The sequence below is a fragment of the Bombina bombina genome, chromosome 1 (assembly GCF_027579735.1).
Source record: "Bombina bombina isolate aBomBom1 chromosome 1, aBomBom1.pri, whole genome shotgun sequence".
Taxonomy (NCBI): domain Eukaryota; kingdom Metazoa; phylum Chordata; class Amphibia; order Anura; family Bombinatoridae; genus Bombina; species Bombina bombina.
Window position 1 is genome coordinate 722815368 of NC_069499.1, and position 19871 is coordinate 722835238.

Consider the following 19871-nt stretch of genomic DNA (forward strand, 5'->3'; position numbering starts at 1 on the left):
TCATATTATATAATATAATGGAACCAAGTTATATGATGCCTATGATCGGTGCAACTGTGTATTAGCAACACCCTTACTGAGAGATCCCCAAAAAAGACCAAACATAGGGTCATAGTAGGATCGCAAATGCATATTGCCAGATACAGTTAGTGTAATACAATATCCGTAATCACACATGCATGATATCAAGAAACCATCTATTACATGATGGCAAGTTTGTCTAAAAATAAAACATATGTAACAATATGATCTATTACTGTGTTGTCATAACCACTGATCCCCAAATTATATGTAACCCCATAGTTGAAAACATCATATGCCCTACCAAGGAAAAATACTTCTCCTAATAGCCTAACACAAGATGAAATGAAAGCCTTCTATTCAGTAGCATCGCATCTCACTGGAGTATGTATGGAAACTTATAGACAGTGAGCTATATGACAGGTATTCAAATTGATCAAAATAAGCCAAAAAGTCACTGGATTGCAGAGTTAATAAAACGGGCTAAAGTCCAGTGAAGTATTTAGGCCTTTCGGGGACAATGTGTCCAATCTGTGTATCCATCTGCTCTCCAATTGAAGCAGTCCCTTTGCCCTGTCGCCTCCTCTTGGCATTGGTGGTACGTGATCTATTAACATAGACCTGATGCTTGACACTGAGTGTTTATGTGCCACACAATGGCGAGCCACTGGTTGATCAGACTCGCCTGATTTTAATGCACTACGTATTGCACACCGATGGTTAGCCATCCTGTCACGGAAAGGGGTGATCGTTTTGCCCACATATACACTGTAACATGGGCAAACTAATATATAGACCACATAGTTACTCATGCAACTCAATCTATGGGTTATCTTGTATCTCCTGTTCAGGTGTGGATGCTGGAAGGAATTTCCCTTAGACAAACTATTGCATGTGGTACAGTTACCACAGGGAAAACAGCCCATTTTGGTGGGTTTAAGCCACGACTCCTTGCGATAATGGCTGACAGGGTCAGACTTCACAAGGTAGTCTCTGAGGTTCTTGGCTCTACGATAAACCAACCTCTGCGGCGGCATGTTGTGGAAAGGTAATGTGGGGTCAGTCTCCACCACCGGCCAATGCCTGCGCACCGCTCCTGTCAGCTTCTCATTTCCAGGGGAGTAAGTAGTGACCAGATTAAGTTGTTCAGGTTTGACAGTATTATTACTCTTGGTACCATCAATGCAAAGTTGTTCTTGTGTCTTGGCAACTTCAGCCCTAGCATACCCTCTGTTTCTCAGCTTCCTGCCCATTTCCTCCATCTGAGTAGTTCACAATGATAGCTCACTGTTATTCCTCAAGACTCTGGTGAGCTGGGAGGTTAAGAAACCTTGCTTTTGGTGTCCAGGGTGGAAGCTTCTAGCGTCCAATAGAGAGTTGCGGTCCGTGGGTTTGGTGTACAAAGATGTACCGAACCACAAATCGCCTGAGTCAACCACCTTGAACACATTGAGATCCAAAAAATGTACATTCATGGAATCAAATTCAAGTTTAAATCATATGGGGCATTCCATGTGGTTCAAATGTGACACCCACTCACGCAACAAGGATTCACTGCCCTCCAGACAAGGAACACGTCATCAATATAGCGTGTATAATATCTCACCTGTGGGTTCTCAAATGGTTTCATGAGTTCACGTTCATACCATGCCATAAAGATGTTAGCGTAAGTGGGTGCCACATTCGAACCCATGGCAGTCCCAGCAACCTGTAAATAATAACTTTCCTCAAATTTAAAGTAGTTTTTTTCCAAACAAAATGTCAGTAATGTGCAAAGAAATTCAATCGGAGGTCCACAATAATGATCATTACCAGTCACCATGGACCTGACAGCCTCCACCCCACCTGCATGGGGGATCACCGTGTAGAGGCTGTCAACGTCCATGGTGACCAGAATGTCATCATGCCGGAGATCAGTATAGCCTTTCAAAATCTTTAGTAGGCTTGGTGAATCCTGTAAATATGCATCAGTGTTCTTAACCACATTCTGGAGATGTGAGTCTATATAGATGGCTATATTGGTAAGTACTGACCCCCGGGCAGACACAATGGGTCTGCCAGGGGGGTTCACCAAGGTCTTGTGAACCTTCGGTAGGAGGTATAGCGCAGGTACAATCGGGAAATCGGTGACAAGGAATGTATATTCCTTTTCACTCAAATGGCCAGCAGTAAGGCTACATTGAAGGAAAGAATCAATAAGTGACTGATAGGTGTAAGTAGGATTACTTTTTAGCTTAACATATGTGTTGGTATCAGCTAATTGTCTAAGGGCCTCTTGGCGATAGTCAGTGCAGTCTAAGATAACGATGGAACCCCCTTTATCCGCAGGGCGGATAATAATGGAGGTTTCCCGATTGTACCTGCGCTATACCTCCTACCGAAGGTTCACAAGACCTTGGTGAACACCCCTGGCAGACCCATTGTGTCTGCCCGGGGGTCAGTACTTACCAATATAGCCATCTATATAGACTCACATCTCCAGAATGTGGTTAAGAACACTGATGCATATTTACAGGATTCACCAAGCCTACTAAGGATTTTGAAAGGCTATACTGATCTCCGGCATGATGACATTCTGGTCACCATGGACGTTGACAGCCTCTACACGGTGATCCCCCACGCAGGTGGGGTGGAGGCTGTCAGGTCCATGGTGACTGGTAATGATCATTATTGTGGACCTCCGATTGAATTTCTTTGCACATTACTGACATTTTATTTGGAAAAAAACTACTTTAAAGGGACAGTATACAATCATTTTCATATAACTGCATGTAAAAGACACTACTATAAAGAATAAGATGCACAGATACTGATTTAAAAATCCAGTATAAAACTGTTTAAAAACTTACTTAGAAGCTGTCAGTTTGGCTCTGTTAAAAAGGTAGCTGTAAAGCCCACTGAAAGTGGCAAATAAGACACTCCCCCCTCCCCCTTCTTTTGCATATGAAAAGACCCTTTACACAAAGAGGAGCAAGCTGGAGAAGGTAGCTGACAGTATTCACATAAAACTTTGGGGTTTGGTTAGGAGTCTGAAAATCAGAGCAATGTTATTTAAAAATAAGCAAAACTACACATTTATTTAAAAAACAAACTTTATGAGCTATATAAATAGATCATCTACAAAACATTTATGCAAAGAAAAAATGAGTGTATAATGTCCCTTTAAATTTGAGGAAAGTTATTATTTACAGGTCGCTGGGACTGCCATGGGTTCGAATGTGGCACCCACTTACGCTCACAACTTTATGGCATGGTATGAACGTGAACTCATGAAACCATTTGAGAACCCACAGGTGAGATATTATACACGCTATATTGATGACGTGTTCCTTGTCTGGAGGGGCAGTGAATCCTCGTTGCGTGAGTGGGTGTCACATTTGAACCACATGGAATGCCCCATACGATTTAAACTTGAATTTGATTCCATGAAAGTCCTTTTTGTGGATCTCAATGTGTTCAAGGCGGTTCGGTACATCTTTGTACACCAAACCCACGGACGGCAACTCTCTATTGGACGCTAGAAGCTTCCACCCTGGACACCAAAAGCAAGGTTTCATAACCTCCCACCTCACCAGAGTCTTGAGGAATAACAGTGAGCTATCATTGCGAACTACTCAGATGGAGGAAATGGGCAGGAAGCTGAGAAACAGAGGGTATGCTAGGGCTGAAGTTGCCAAGACAGAAGAAAAACTTTGCATTGATGGTACCAAGAGTAATAATACTGTCAAACCTGAACAACTTAATCAGGTCACTACTTACTCCCCTGGAAATGAGAAGCTGACAGGAGCGGTGCGCAGGCATTGGCCGGTGGTGGAGACTGACCCCACATTACCTTTCCACAACATGCCGCCGCCGAGGTTGGTTTATCGTAGAGCCAAGAACCTCAGAGACTACCTGGTGAAGTCTGACCCTGTCAGCCATTATCGCAAGGAGTCGTGGCTTAAACCCACCAAAATGGGCTGTTTTCCCTGTGGTAACTGTACCACATGCAATAGTATGTCTAAGGGAAATTCCTTCCAGCATCCACTCCTGAACAGGAGATACAAGATAACCCATAGATTGAGTTGCATGAGTAACTATGTGGTCTATATATTAGTTTGCCCAAGTTCCAGTGTATATGTGGGAAAAAAGATCACCCCTTTCCGTGACAGGATGGCTAACCATCAGTGTGCAATACGAACTGCATTAAAATCAGGCGAGTCTGATCAACCAGTGGCTCGCCATTGTGTGGCACATAAACACTCAGTGTCAAGCATCAGGTCTATGTTAATAGATCACGTACCACCAATGCCAAGAGGAGGCGACAGGTCAAAGAGACTGCTTCAATTGGAGAGCAGATGGATACACAGATTGGACACATTGTCCCCGAAAGGCCTAAGTACTTCACTGGACTTTAGCCCATTTTATTAACTCTGCAATCCAGTAACATTTTGGCTTATTTTGATCAATTTGAATACCTGTCATATAGCTCACTGTCTATAAGTTTCCATACATACTCCAGTGAGATGCGATGCTACTGAATAGAAGGCTTTCATTTCATCTTGTGTTAGGCTATTAGGGGAAGTATTTTTCCTTGGTAGGGCATATGATGTTTTCAACTATGGGGTTACATATAATTTGGGGATCAGTGGTTATGACAACACAGTAATAGATCATATTGTTACATATGTTTTATTTTTAGACAAACTTGCCATCATGTAATAGATGGTTTCTTGATATCATGCATGTGTGATTACGGATATGCATTTGCGATCCTACTATGACCCTATGTTTGGTCTTTTTTGGGGATCTCTCAGTAAGGGTGTTGCTAATACACAGTTGCACCGATCATAGGCATCATATAACTTGGTTCCATTATATTATATAATATGATCCTATCACATAATTTGTGTTTCTCTGTTATATTTTTTGTGCCAGGATAAACCGCTATTTCTACGATTTCTACGTTACCCCTATTTTTGTTTGTTAGGTTGCCGTGGCAACGCGCCCCTCCAATAGCAGTACAAGTCACACGCAGGTGCTGTTAGTCAGATCTCTACTCTGACGCTTTAGGCTATTCGACGTCGCTATGGCAACGCCGTGCCATGCGTCATCACGCTAGGTACGCTCTGTGCCTACGTGACGTCATTGCCGGAATGGGAAGACGCGAGTGGCGTTGTGGCGGTAATGCCTGGCCTTACACATCTTTATAAGGGGTATGATTTTAACTGTTATGCTATATGGTTTTAAGTGTGCTGTATATTTTTTGCTCTCATGCTGACATTTGACAGAGGCACAATTTGGTGCCGAAACGTTATGTCTTCTTTTTAACTATGCCTTAATAAATTTTGTACATTTTAACAAAGACCAATGAGTGCCTGCATTCTGTGAAGTATTTGGATGAATTTCAGCAGAGCACCGTGGCATCAATGGAGTGGTGAGATGGTGCTTTCCCTTTAAGGAACTGTATATATACATATATATATATATATATATATATATACACATATATATACATATATATATATATATATACACACATACATATATATATATATATACACACAAACACACATATATATATGTATATATATATATATGTATATATATATATATACACACACACACATTATATATATATATATATATATATATATATATATATACACATACACACACATATATATATATATATATATATATATATATATATATATATATATATACACATACACACACACATATAAATATACACACACATATATATATATATATATATATATATATATATATATATATATATATATACATACACACACACACACACACACAACAGCATGTGTATGCACTCCCACTACCTCAAGTCAGATGCCAGGGTGCTCTTGTGGAATGATAAACAGAAATTGGAAGTAAGCACTCACTGGTCTTCAGACAACGAAGTCACAAAAATACTCTTTATTGCGTGCTGTGACGTTTCAGGACCAAGCACAGTCCCTTCCTCTGACAGTGTTACAGTGAAAAAAGCAGCTTTAAATAGGCCCCAAACACACACAATTCCCAAAAACCTCAAATCCAATCATAGGTCCTGTTATTTACACATCCCCAAATAACAAAATGTGATAGGTTGATAACCACCACCCAGATAAGTGAAAACAACATGTTACATGAAAACTACATGATAAAATACAAAGTATATTCTCAAAATACAAAGTATATTCTCCATATCGCCAGGGTCCATAATCCCAGTTACAAGACAAACAATGTTCCGGATGCAACAAAGAAAAAGCTAAAATCGCAAAGTAAACTGGCACATTACCAGCAAATTCCATGGTCCAATCACAATACTTACATGATTGTCCAATGACAATCACACCCAGGTATGACGTAAACAGGTTCCAACCACCAATCACCAGTTGTCAACAACACCTTGCTAACTCACAACATCAAGTACACCTTTTTATTCATTTTACCCAATTAAAGGTCCAGTTTAATAGGCAGCCACAACTGTGAAGTCTAAGCCTGCCGCAACCCGGGTGTCATGGTCGCACCTATTGCTAATCGTGTGTGTTTACTATACCACAACCATGCCCACTGCAGGGCAGTGTCTGAAGTCACATGGTACATCTTATCCAATCAGAGTATCATAACACTCGCACATGTCAAATGTAAACTAAACAAATGGCACACTACTCGAACGAACCCAGGGGCAAAACAGACCCTCTGTTTAGTAATCGTACAAACTCCATTGGATGTGTAATCCTTGTCGCAATTCCCCATACTACGCCTAAAGGGCTACACTCCCAGGCACGCATATATTAAATGGTCCTCACGATTGTCTAAAATTAGATAGAGAGACCCAAACGCTATCCCTTAATGTATGTTAGCAACTATCTCTCAAATTATTGTTCTAAAATTGTCCAAACAGCACCTCTCATAACGGAGCGTATATGCATACATATAAAACACCAGATATGTCCCTCTTCTACAAATGGTAAAGTATGCCCTTCGATAGAGCATTAGCCACCAGAACTATATCGCCAAAGGAGCAAATATCAGTACTCTGCAAAATATATACCCATAATATTACTCAAAATAGGCTAATTAACCTGGGTGCATAGTAAATGGAAAAAATCAAAATAAAACCAACATAAAACCAGCTAAACATCTGTAAACATAAGTGAGACCCACCTGGGTACAAAGGCAGTATGATCTTAAAAAATGCTCAGAAAGAGCCAACTAGGCCCCTGCCGGTATCCATCGTGTAGCACAAACCCCTCACGCTGTAGTGACCCTGGACAACCCAAATGAAGTCCTCAGTCATCGAGACCAAATCCCTATAGGGCTTACCTAGCCCTATGTCAGACATCCCCCAATTGCTGGAGTATACCAATCACCCATCGAATCAACGACCCTACAGGGTTTAGAGACCCAATGCCTCATATATAGCCAATCTCTGTAGATTACATACATTGTGTTGGAACCATCATTAGATGCAACTCTGGACCCCAGACCCCAAAGATAGGATAAGAACATAGTGACAAACATATTAAAACCAGAAATAAAAACAAAACACAACACAATATACTAAACAGAGTCATACAGGGAAGAAGCAAACAATAAGCGATTATATCAATATATCAGACCTTATCTAAAAGGCCATTAGGATAATCAAACACTCATCAAAAGATCGTGGACTCACCAAAAAATTTATCAAAACTAGCTGATCAGATAATCCATTGGTTGGATAATCAACTTTTTTGAGTAAATATGTCATGGGGGGACGCCCCCTATCCTGTCAAATATATACAAATAGAAAATGAATCTTCATTAAATTATAAATAGCATTGCCAGCCGGTGTGCACATTCAAGCCTCTAGGACTCGGTGTCCCCAGTTCATAAATCCACCTGGATTCCTTCTGAAGCAAGAGTTTTGCTCTGTCACCTCCTCTCCTCAAGCGTGGAACATGATCAATAATCCTAAATCTCAGTTCATTCACAGAATGTCCTGCTTTGAGAAAGTGGCGTGCCACCGGCTGATCCGACTTCCCTCTCTTAATGGCTGTCCGAATACTGGATCGATGGTTCGCCATCCTCCTTCGAGCATCATCATTCGTTTTCCCGGTGTAAAATTTGCCACATGGGCAATTGAGAAGGTAAATTAAAAATTTGGTTGTACACGTGAGAAAAAAAACTCTCTCATATTTCTTCTTCCTATCCGGATGATTAAAGTGAGAACCCTTCAGCATCTCATTGCAGGTTACGCAATTAGGACAGCGGTAACATCCCTTCTTATCAGATTTTAGCCAAGCATGGTGAGCCGAGTTGGAGCAGATGTCAGTTTTCATCAATTCGTCCCTTAAGCTGCGACCCCGTTTATATCCAATTCTCGGAGCTTGCCATCCATTTGAACGGAAGAGCAACATCCATTTCTAGCAGTTTTCATTCATTCTTCACTGCCTGAGATATAAGGTAGCTCTCGGGGGAGAAAGTGCTGACAAAGGTAAGTTGTCTGTCCATCTTTGACATAATTGGTCTCTCAGTAACTGTGGGTATAGTGGCTTGGTTTCTCATGTTCATTAAGAGTTTTGTCTTATATCCTCTATCAAGGAAACGTCTTGTCATTTCATCTAGTTGTTTTGAACACAACTCATCGTCCGTATTGTTGCGTATAACTCTTTGATATTGTGCTTTCGGGATGTTATTGATCAAAGAAGGTTGATGACAGCTTCGGGCGCGTAGAAGTAAATTCCGATTAGTATTTTTACGGAATAGAGTTGTCCCTAGGCCTCCATCAGTTTTAAAGACCCTGACATCTAGATAGTCTACTGTATTGGCATCTGTGGTATGGATAAATCGAATAGTGCTCTCCAATTTATTAAGCTCCTCTATCCATTTATTCAAGTTTGATTGTTCGTCCCCCCAAATCAGGAACAGGTCATCAATGTAGCAACAAAATAATTTAATATTCTGGTTGTTATACACCTGCATCTGTGTGTTTTCATATTCCGCCATATACAGGTTAGCTAGCGATGGGGCCACATTCATCCCCATCGCCGTTCCAGAGATTTGTTGATAAAATGTATTGTCAAAAAGGAAGAAATTTTCAGTCAGGCAAATAGTGAGAAGTGTGATCAGAATCTCTGCTGATGGTCCTATATAAACTGCTCTCCGTAGAGTGTTTCTTACTGCTGTAATGCCGGCTGTTTGAGGAATGACTGTATAAAGACTCGATACTTCGAGTGTCACCAGCAGATCATTGGTACAGATGTTCTCCAATTTTGTAATCCGTCTAATGAAGTCATTAGAGTCCTGGATATAGGAACCCATAGACTTTACTAATGGCTGGAGGTAAAAGTCTACATATTGGACAAGGGGTTGTAATGGGGAACCCCTTGCTGAGACTATAGGTCTCCCCGGTGGTGTCTGTAGATTTTTATGAATTTTCGGTAGTGTGTAAAGGAGTGGTACCACCGGAAGTTCCCTTGTCAAGAACTTAGAATCTTGTTGAGTGATCAAACCCTTCTCCTCCCAATCCGAATACAACAGTTCAAATGATGGCAAGCTCTAAGAATTGGATATAAACGGGGTCACAGCTTAAGGAACGAATTGATGAAAACTGACATCTGCTCCAACTCAGCTCACCATGCTTGGCTAAAATCTGATAAGAAGGGATGTTACCACTGTCCTAGCTGCGTAACCTGCAATGGGATGCTGACGGGTTCTCACTTTAATCATCCGGATAGGAAGAAGAAATATGAGATAAAGTTTTTACTCACGTGTACAAACAAATTTGTAATTTACCTTCTCAATTGCCCATGTGGCAAATTTTACACCGGCAAAACGATTGATGATGCCCGAACGAGGATGGCGAACCATCGATCCAGTATTCGGACAGCCATTAAGAGAGGGAAGTCGGCCCAGCCGGTGGCACACTACTTTCTCAAAGCAGGACATTCTGTGAATGAACTGAGATTTAGGATTATTGATCATGTTCCACACTTGAGGAGAGGAGGTGACAGAGCAAAAAACTCTTGCTTCAGAAGGAATCCAGGTGGATTTATGAACTGGCGACACTGAGTCCTAGAGGCTTGAATGTGCACACCGGCTGGCAATGCTATTTATAATTTAATGAGGATTCATTTTCTATTTGTATATATTTGACAGGATAGGGGGGGGTCCCCCCCCCCATGACATATTTACTTAAAAAAGTTGATTATCCAACCAATGGATTATCTGATCAGCTAGTTCTGATCAATTTTTTGGTGAGTCCACAATCTTTTGATGAGTGTTTGATTATCCTAATGGCCTTTTAGATAAGGTCTGATATATTGATATAATCGCTTATTGTGTGCTTCTTCCCTGTATGACTCTGTTTAGTATATTGTGTTGTGTTTTGTTTTTATTTCTGGTTTTAATGTGTTTATGTCACTATGTTCTTATCCTATATTCGGGGTCCGGGGTCCAGAGTTGCATCTAATGATGAGTACAACAATGTATGTAATCTACGGAGATTGGCTATATATGAGGCATTGGGTCTCTAAACCCTGTAGGGTCATTGATTTGATGGGTGATTGTTATACTCCAGCAATTGGGGGATGTCTGACATAGGGCTAGGTGAGCCCTATAGGGACTTGGTCTCGAAGACTGTGGACTTCATTTGGGTGGTCCAGGGTCACTACAGCGTGAGGGGTGTGTGCTACATGAAGGATACCGGCAGGGGCCTAGTTGGCTCTTTCTGAGCATTTTTTAAGATCATACTGCCTTTGTACCCAGGTGGGTCTCACTTATGTTTACAGATGTTTAGTTGGTTTTATGTTGGTTTTATTTTGATTTTTTCCATTTCCTATGCACCCAGGTTAGTTAGCCTATTTTGAGTAATATTATGGGTATATATTTTGCTGATTACTGATATTTGCTCCTTTGGTGATATAGTTATGCTGGCTAATGCTCTATCGAAGGGCATACTTTACCATTTGTAGAAGAGGGACATATCTGGTGTTTTAGATGTATGCATATACGCTCCGTTATGAGAGGTGCTGTTTGGACAATTTTAGAACAATAATTTGAGAGATATTTGCTAACATACGTTAAAGGATAGCGTTTGGGTCTCTCTGTCTAATTTTAGACAATCGTGAGGACCATTCAATATATGCGTGCCTGTGGGTGTAGCCCTTTTGATGTAGTATGGGGAATTGCGACAAGGATTACACATCCAATGGAGTTTGTCCGATTACTAAACAAAGGGTCTGTTTTGCCCCCCCGGATTCGTTCGAGTAGTGTGCCCTTTGTTTATTTTACATTTGACATGTGCGAGTGTTATGATACTCTGATTGGATAAGATGTACCATGTGACTTCAGACACTGCCCTGCAGTGGGCGTGGTTGTGGTATAGTAAACACACACGATTATCAATAGGTGCGACCATGACAACCGGGTTGCAGCAGGCTTAGACTTCACAGTTGTGGCTGCCTATTAAACTGGACCTTTAATTGGGTAGATGAGAGAATGAATAAAAAGGTGTACTTGAGCGATGTTGTGAGTTAGCAAGGTGTTGTTGACAACTGACGATTGGTGGGTGGAACTTGTTTACGTCATACCTGGGTGTGATTGCCATTGGACAATCATGTAAGTATTGTTAATGGACCATGGAATTTGCTGGTAATGTGCGAGTTTACTTTGCGATTTTAGCTTTTTCTTTGTTGCACCCGGAACATTGTTTGTCTTGTAACTGGGATTATGGACCCTGGCGATATGGAGAATATACTTTGTATTTTATCATGTAGTTTTCATGTAACATGTTGTTTTCACTTATCTGGGTGGTGGTTATCAACCTATCACATTTTGGTATTTGGGGGGGTGTAAATAACAGGACCTATGATTGGTTTTGAGGTTTTTGGGGCCTATTTAAGGCTGCTTTTTTCACTGTAACACTGTCAGAGGAAGGGACTGTGCTTGGTCCCGAAACGTCACAGCACGCAATAAAGAGTATTTTTGTGACTTCGTTGTCTGAAGACCAGTGAGTGCTTACTTCCAATTTCTGTTTATATATATATACACACACACACACACACACACACATATATATTCTACAATATTATGTACTTTTTGAAAAACAATAAAGCTATAAAATATCATATGTTCTACAAAAGTATCATTACTGACTCTTGTTTAATTTACCTCCATATGTCTTTCTAGTTCCTGCAGAAGAGTAACATATTTGTCCAGTCTTACAAATGGTTTACTCAGACTTGTAGTAAGCATCAAAATTCCAGGACTTGCTGCTCCCTGAGTCTCCATAAACTTCTCCAGCTCATCACTATAGAACAAAATACTACTGTAAACAAATACTTTTAAAGAACTTTAAAGAACAGTAATTTAAAGAAATATTATAATACAATTGAACCAAATAATGCTTAAAGGGCCATTATAGTGTTAAAATGACTAGGGATAGGCGAATGTGATGAAAGTGTAATTCGTTTGGTAGAACAAATAGCCCTGTGGACATTTGTTTGGACAATCAAATGTTGATAAGAATGAAGATCCATTAAAATTCTGTAATCTAATGTTATTTACGTTTTTTTAATGTTACTTTCGTTTTCGAATGTTCAGAATTAGATTGAATATCCCCATTCGAAATTTCAAATGTAACATTCAATTTAAACAAATACTATTCAGAATTTCAATAGTTTGTGTGGAGTGGAATTTATTAAATGGATACATAATAGATACAAATATATCAATTTGAATGTTTATATTTCGAATATTGCATAATTCAAATACAGGTGGCCCTCAGTTTACAACGGTTCAATTTGCACCGTTTCGGAATAACAACCTTTTTTTTCAGTCATGTGACTGCTATTGAAAAGCATTGAGAAGCAGTGCATTGATTAAAATACCCAGTAGGTGGAGCTGTCCACTTGTGTTGCAGCCAAGATATGCAAGCCAAGCACACAAGCAGGCTGAAATTAATTAGTGTAGCTAGCTAGACCTGAGCTATCGAGCAGCTTTCAAAGGAACAATATCTTCCTGTCTATAAATCAGTCCAGATTGGAATGCATAGAAAGAACTGTTTGCAAAAAAATGCAAGTAACGTCTGTGTTGTGTGATTATTTTATTAGGTTTATAATGCTGTTTAGCAAATGTTTTTGTTCATTTAACTTAGTTTAATTATATATTCTGTGTTGTGTGATTATTTTATTAGGTTTATAATGCTGTTTAGCATTTAAAGTCTTCATTTCAAAGTTTTAAAAATAATGTATTAGGTGTTACTTATGCCAATTTTGAGAGGGGCCTGGAACCTAACTCCCTCACTTCCCATTGACTTACATTATAAACTGGGTTTCAATTTACAACGGTTTTGATTAATAACCATTCCTTCTGGAACCTAACCCTGGCGTAAACTGAGGGCTACCTGTATTACATTTAAAGAGAGCATTAGAAATACCATTGCAAATATAGATTTGAATAAAAACATAATTTATGCTTACCTGATAAATTCCTTTCTCCTGTAGTGTGATCAGTCCACGGGTCATCATTACTTCTGGGATATTAACTCCTCCCCAACAGGAAGTGCAAGAGGATCACCCAGCAGAGCTGCTATATAGCTCCTCCCCTCTACGTCACACCCAGTCATTCGACCAAGAACCAACGAGAAAGGAGAAGCTAAAGGGTGCAGTGGTGACTGGAGTATAATTTAAAAATTTAGACCTGCCATAAAAAACAGGGCGGGCCGTGGACTGATCACACTACAGGAGAAAGGAATTTATCAGGTAAGCATAAATTATGTTTTCTCCTGTTAAGTGTGATCAGTCCACGGGTCATCATTACTTCTGGGATACCAATACCAAAGCAAAAGTACACGGATGACGGGAGGGACAGGCAGGATCTTTATACAGAAGGAACCACTGCCTGAAGAACCTTTCTCCCAAAAATAGCCTCCGAAGAAGCAAAAGTGTCAAATTTGTAAAATTTGGAAAAAGTATGAAGCGAAGACCAAGTTGCAGCCTTGCAAATCTGTTCAACAGAGGCCTCATTCTTAAAGGCCCAAGTGGAAGCCACAGCTCTAGTGGAATGAGCTGTAATTCTTTCAGGAGGCTGCTGTCCAGCAGTCTCATAGGCTAAACGTATTATGCTACGAAGCCAAAAAGAGAGAGAGGTAGCAGAAGCTTTTTGACCTCTCCTCTGACCAGAATAAACGACAAACAAGGAAGACGTTTGTCGAAAGTCTTTAGTTGCCTGTAAATAGAATTTTAGGGCACGAACTACATCCAGATTGTGCAGAAGACGTTCCTTCTTTGAAGAAGGATTTGGACACAAGGATGGAACAACAATCTCTTGATTGATATTCCTGTTAGTGACTACCTTAGGTAAGAACCCAGGTTTAGTACGCAGAACTACCTTATCCGAGTGAAAAATCAGATAAGGAGAATCACAATGTAAGGCTGATAACTCAGAGACTCTACGAGCCGAGGAAATAGCCATTAAGAACAGAACTTTCCAAGATAACAATTTTATATCAATGGAATGAAGGGGTTCAAACGGAACACCCTGTAAAACGTTAAGAACTAGGTTTAAACTCCATGGCGGAGCAACAGTTTTAAACACAGGCTTAATCCTGGCCAAAGCCTGGCAAAAAGCCTGAACGTCTGGAACTTCTGACAGACGTTTGTGTAACAGAATGGACAGAGCTGAGATCTGTCCCTTTAAGGAACTGGCGGACAAACCCTTTTCTAAACCTTCTTGTAGAAAAGACAATATCCTAGGAATCCTAACCTTACTCCAAGAGTAACCTTTGGATTCGCACCAATATAGGTATTTACGCCATATTTTATGGTAAATCTTTCTGGTAACAGGCTTCCTAGCCTGTACTAAGGTATCAATTACTGACTCAGAAAATCCACGTTTTGATAAAATCAAGCGTTCAATTTCCAGGCAGTCAGCTTCAGAGAAATTAGATTTTGATGTTTGAAGGGACCCTGAACCAGAAGGTCCTGTCTCAGAGGCATTGACCAAGGTGGACAGGAGGACATGTCCACTAGATCTGCATACCAGGTCCTGCGTGGCCACGCAGGTGCTATTAGAATCACTGATGCTTTCTCCTGTTTGATCCTGGCAATCAATCGAGGAAGCATTGGAAAGGGTGGGAACACATAAGCCTTCCCGAAGGTCCAAGGTGCCGTCAAAGCATCCACCAGGGCCGCTCCCGGATCCCTGGATCTGGACCCGTAACAAGGAAGCTTGGCGTTCTGTCGAGACGCCATGAGATCTATATCTGGTTTGCCCCAACGTCGAAGTATTGGGGCAAAGACTTCCGGATGAAGTTCCCACTCCCCCGGATGAAAAGTCTGACGACTTAGGAAATCCGCCTCCCAGTTCTCCACTCCCGGAATGTGGATTGCTGATAGGTGGCAAGAGTGAGACTCTGCCCAGCGAATTATCTTTGATACTTCCATCATCGCTAGGGAGCTTCTTGTCCCTCCTTGATGGTTGATGTAAGCTACAGTCGTGATGTTGTCCGACTGAAACCTGATGAACCCCCGCGTTGTTAACTGGGGCCAAGCCAGAAGGGCATTGAGAACTGCTCTCAATTCCAGAATGTTTATTGGCAGGAGACTCTCCTCCTGAGTCCAAGATCCCTGAGCCTTCAGGGAATTCCAGACAGCGCCCCAACCTAACAGGCTGGCGTCTGTTGTTACAATCGTCCAATCTGGCCTGCTGAATGGCATCCCCCTGGACAGATGTGGTCGAGAAAGCCACCATAGAAGAGAATTTCTGGTCTCTTGATCCAGATTCAGAGTAGGGGACAAATCTGAGTAATCCCCATTCCACTGACTTAGCATGCACAATTGCAGCGGTCTGAGGTGTAGGCGTGCAAAAGGAACTATGTCCATTGCCGCTACCATTAAGCCGATCACCTCCATGCATTGAGCCACTGACGGGTGTTGAATGGAATGAAGGACACGGCAAGCGTTTTGAAGCTTTGTTAACCTGTATACTGTCAGGTAGATCTTCATTTCTACAGAATCTATAAGAGTCCCTAAGAAGGGAACTCTTGTGAGTGGAAAAAGAGAACTCTTCTTTTCGTTTACCTTCCACCCATGCGACCTTAGAAATGCCAGTACTAACTCTGTATCAGACTTGGCAGTTTGAAAGCTTGAAGCTTGTATCAGAATGTCGTCTAGGTAAGGAGCTACCGAAATTCCCTGCGGTCTTAGCACCGCCAGAAGAGCCCCCAGAACCTTTGTGAAGATTCTTGGAGCCGTAGCTAATCCGAATGGAAGAGCTACAAACTGGTAATGCCTGTCTAGGAAAGCAAACCTTAGGTACCGGTGATGGTCTCTGTGAATCGGTATGTGAAGGTAAGCATCCTTTAAATCCACTGTGGTCATGTACTGACCCCTTTGGATCATGGGTAGAATTGTCCGAATAGTTTCCATTTTGAACGATGGAACTCTTAGGAATTTGTTTAGGATCTTTAAATCCAAGATTGGTCTGAAGGTTCCTTCTTTCTTGGGAACCACAAACAGATTTGAGTAAAATCCCTGTCCGTGTTCCGAACGCGGAACCGGATGGATCACTCCCATTAGTAACAGATCTTGTACGCAGCGTAGAAACGCCTCCTTCTTTATTTGGTTTGTTGACAACCTTGACAGATGGAATCTCCCCTTTGGGGGAGAGGTTTTGAAGTCCAGAAGATATCCCTGAGATATGATCTCTAGTGCCCAGGAATCCTGGACATCTCTTGCCCAAGCCTGGGCGAAGAGAGAAAGTCTGCCCCCCACTAGATCCGTTCCCGGATCGGGGGCCCTCAATTCATGCTGTCTTAGGGGCAGCAGCAGGTTTTCTGGCCTGCTTGCCCTTGTTCCAGGACTGGTTAGGTCTCCAGCCTTGTCTGTAACGAGCAACAGCTCCTTCCTGTTTTGGAGCAGAGGAAGTTGATGCTGCTCCTGCCTTGAAATTACGAAAGGAACGAAAATTAGACTGTCTAGCCCTAGGCTTGGCTCTGTCTTGAGGCAGGGCATGGCCTTTACCTCCTGTAATGTCAGCGATAATTTCTTTCAAACCGGGCCCGAATAAGGTCTGCCCTTTGAAAGGTATGTTAAGTAACTTAGATTTAGAAGTAACGTCAGCTGACCACGATCTTAGCCACAGTGCTCTGCGTGCCTGAATGGCGAAACCGGAATTCTTAGCCGTAAGTTTAGTTAAATGTACTACGGCATCTGAAACAAATGAATTAGCTAGCTTAATGGTTTTAAGCCTGTTTGAAATTTCTTCGATAGTAATTGAGTCAAGAGTCTCTTCCAGGGACTCGGACCAAAAAGCGGCCGCGGCCGTGACAGACGCAATACATGCCAGGGGTTGTAGTATAAAACCTTGTTGAACAAACATTTTCTTAAGGTAACCCTCTAATTTTTTATCCATTGGATCTGAAAAGGCACAGCTATCCTCCACCGGGATAGTGGTACGCTTAGCCAGAGTAGAAACCGCTCCCTCCACCTTAGGGATCGTCTGCCATAAGTCCCGTGTGGTGGCGTCTATTGGGAACATTTTTCTAAATACAGGAGGGGGGGAAAAGGGTACACCGGGCCTATCCCACTCCTTAGTAATTATCTCTGTAAGCCTCTTAGGTATAGGAAATACGTCAGTACTCGCCGGTACCGCATAGTATCTATCCAGCCTACATAAATTCTCTGGAATTGCAACGCTGTTACAATCATTCAGAGCCGCTAATACCTCCCCTAGTAGAACGCGGAGGTTCTCAAGCTTAAACTTAAAATTAGAAATGTCTGAATCCACTCTATTGGGATCAGAACCGTCACCTGCAGATTGAAGCTCTCCGTCCTCATGTTCTGCATACTGTGACCCAGTATCTGACATGGCCCTAGTATTATCAGCGCACTCTGTTCTCACCCCAGAGTGGTCACGCTTCCCTCTAAGTTCGGGTAATTTAGACAAAACTTCAGTCATAACATTAGCCATGTCCTGCAATGTGATTTGTAATGGCTGCCCTGAAGTACTCGGCGTTACCATATCACGCACCTCCCGAGCGGGAGATTCAGGTACTGACACGTGAGGCAAGTTAGTCAGCATAACTTTCCCCTCGTTGTTTGGTGAATGATGTTCAATTTGTACAGATTGACTTTTATTTAAAGTAGCATCAATGCAATTAGTACATAAATTTCTATTGGGCTCCACTTTGGCTTTAGCACATATAGCACAGAGATATTCCTCTGAGTCAGACATGTTAAACACACTAGCAATTAAACCAGCAGCTTGGAAATACTTTTCAATTTAAATTTCAATAGTATGAAAAAAACGTACTGTGCCTTTAAGAAGCACAGAAGTTATGACAGTTGAGAAACAATAAAACGGATAAACTATAAAATCAAATTCTTTCCGGTAAAAATATAAATTTAGCAAAGGATTGCCCCCATTAGCAATGGATAACTAACCCTTAAATGGCAGAAAAAAAGTACAGAATATAACGTTTTTTATCACAGTCAAAGCACTATCTCACAGGTCTGCTGTGAGTGATTACCTCCCTCAAAATAACTTTTGAAGACCCTTGAGCTCTGTAGAGACGAACCGGATCATGCAGGGAAGAAAAACAGACTTGTCACTGAATTCCTGATGCGTAGTAAAAGCGCCAAATTAAGCCCCTGCCCCTCACACACAACAGTGAGGGAGATCAGTAAACTGTCAAAAATTAAATAAAATGCCCGCCAAGTGGATAATTAGTGCCCAACACAATTTTTCACCCAGTACCTCAGAAAATTAAACGATTTAACATGCCAGCAAAACGTTTAACCTCAATAAATAAATTGTCACAGAAACCTACTGCTAGCCGTTCTCACTGCAATATAGGCTAAGGTTTTATTCATACAGTATCATTCCAGTGAAGTGCCATTCCCTAGAATACTGAAGTGAAAATATACATACATGGCAGCCTGATACCAGTTGCTACTACTGCATTTAAGGCTGAACTTACTTTATATAGGTATTTGCAGTATTTTCTAGTCAATTCCATTCTCAGAAAATAATAAGCTGCTACATACCTCTTTGCAGGTGAACCTGCCCGCTGTCCCCTGATCTGAAGTTTACCTCACCCCTCAGATGGCCGAGAACAGCAACATGATCTTAACTACTCCGGTTAAAATCATATAGAAACTCAGGTAGACTCTTCTTCAAATTCCCCCTGAGAATGAACAACACGCTCCGGTGCTGTTTTAAAATAACAAACTTTTGATTGAAGTCATAAAAACTAAGTAAAATCACCACAGTCCTCTCACACATCCTATCTATTAGTTGGGTGCAAGAGAATGACTGGGTGTGACGTAGAGGGGAGGAGCTATATAGCAGCTCTGCTGGGTGATCCTCTTGCACTTCCTGTTGGGGAGGAGTTAATATCCCAGAAGTAATGATGACCCGTGGACTGATCACACTTAACAGGAGAAATATTACATTTAAAGAAAGCATTAGAAATACTATAACATTAAACGAATGTTAGAATATTGTACACACATTCGAAATTCAAAACAAATGAACTAATGAGTTAAAATTTGTTTCATTTTTCAAATGTGGCAAAATATTTGCCAATCCCTAAAAATGACATGCCCGCTTTATTAAAGAATATCATTTTATCACTAGTGACACTGTAAAACTATATGTTTAATCCCAACAAAGGGGTTAAAGTACCACTGTATCACACTTCTGTTTCGTATTGCAGCTTTGTGCTGCTTGTTTGAAAAGAAAATCTTTGACATTATTTAAAATGTATTAAAAGGAGAAACTTTTCACATAATAGATGAAGATATCATATGATATCCCTACCCGTAAAGAGCAAAAACACTCAGTGGACATAATACTCAAAA

At 41.1% G+C, this 19871-nt stretch overlaps 1 protein-coding gene across 5 annotated transcripts in view; it reads right to left on the minus strand.

Moving 5' to 3' along the window:
* Positions 1–19871, minus strand: part of ARHGEF6 (Rac/Cdc42 guanine nucleotide exchange factor 6) — a 283838-nt gene that overhangs the window by 174025 nt on the left and 89942 nt on the right. For all 5 annotated transcript variants that reach the window (XM_053699228.1, XM_053699227.1, XM_053699226.1 and 2 more), the window contains one exon: positions 12178–12316. In XM_053699228.1, coding sequence (XP_053555203.1) covers positions 12178–12316 — 139 coding nt within the window. The remainder of the gene's footprint in view (positions 1–12177; positions 12317–19871) is intronic.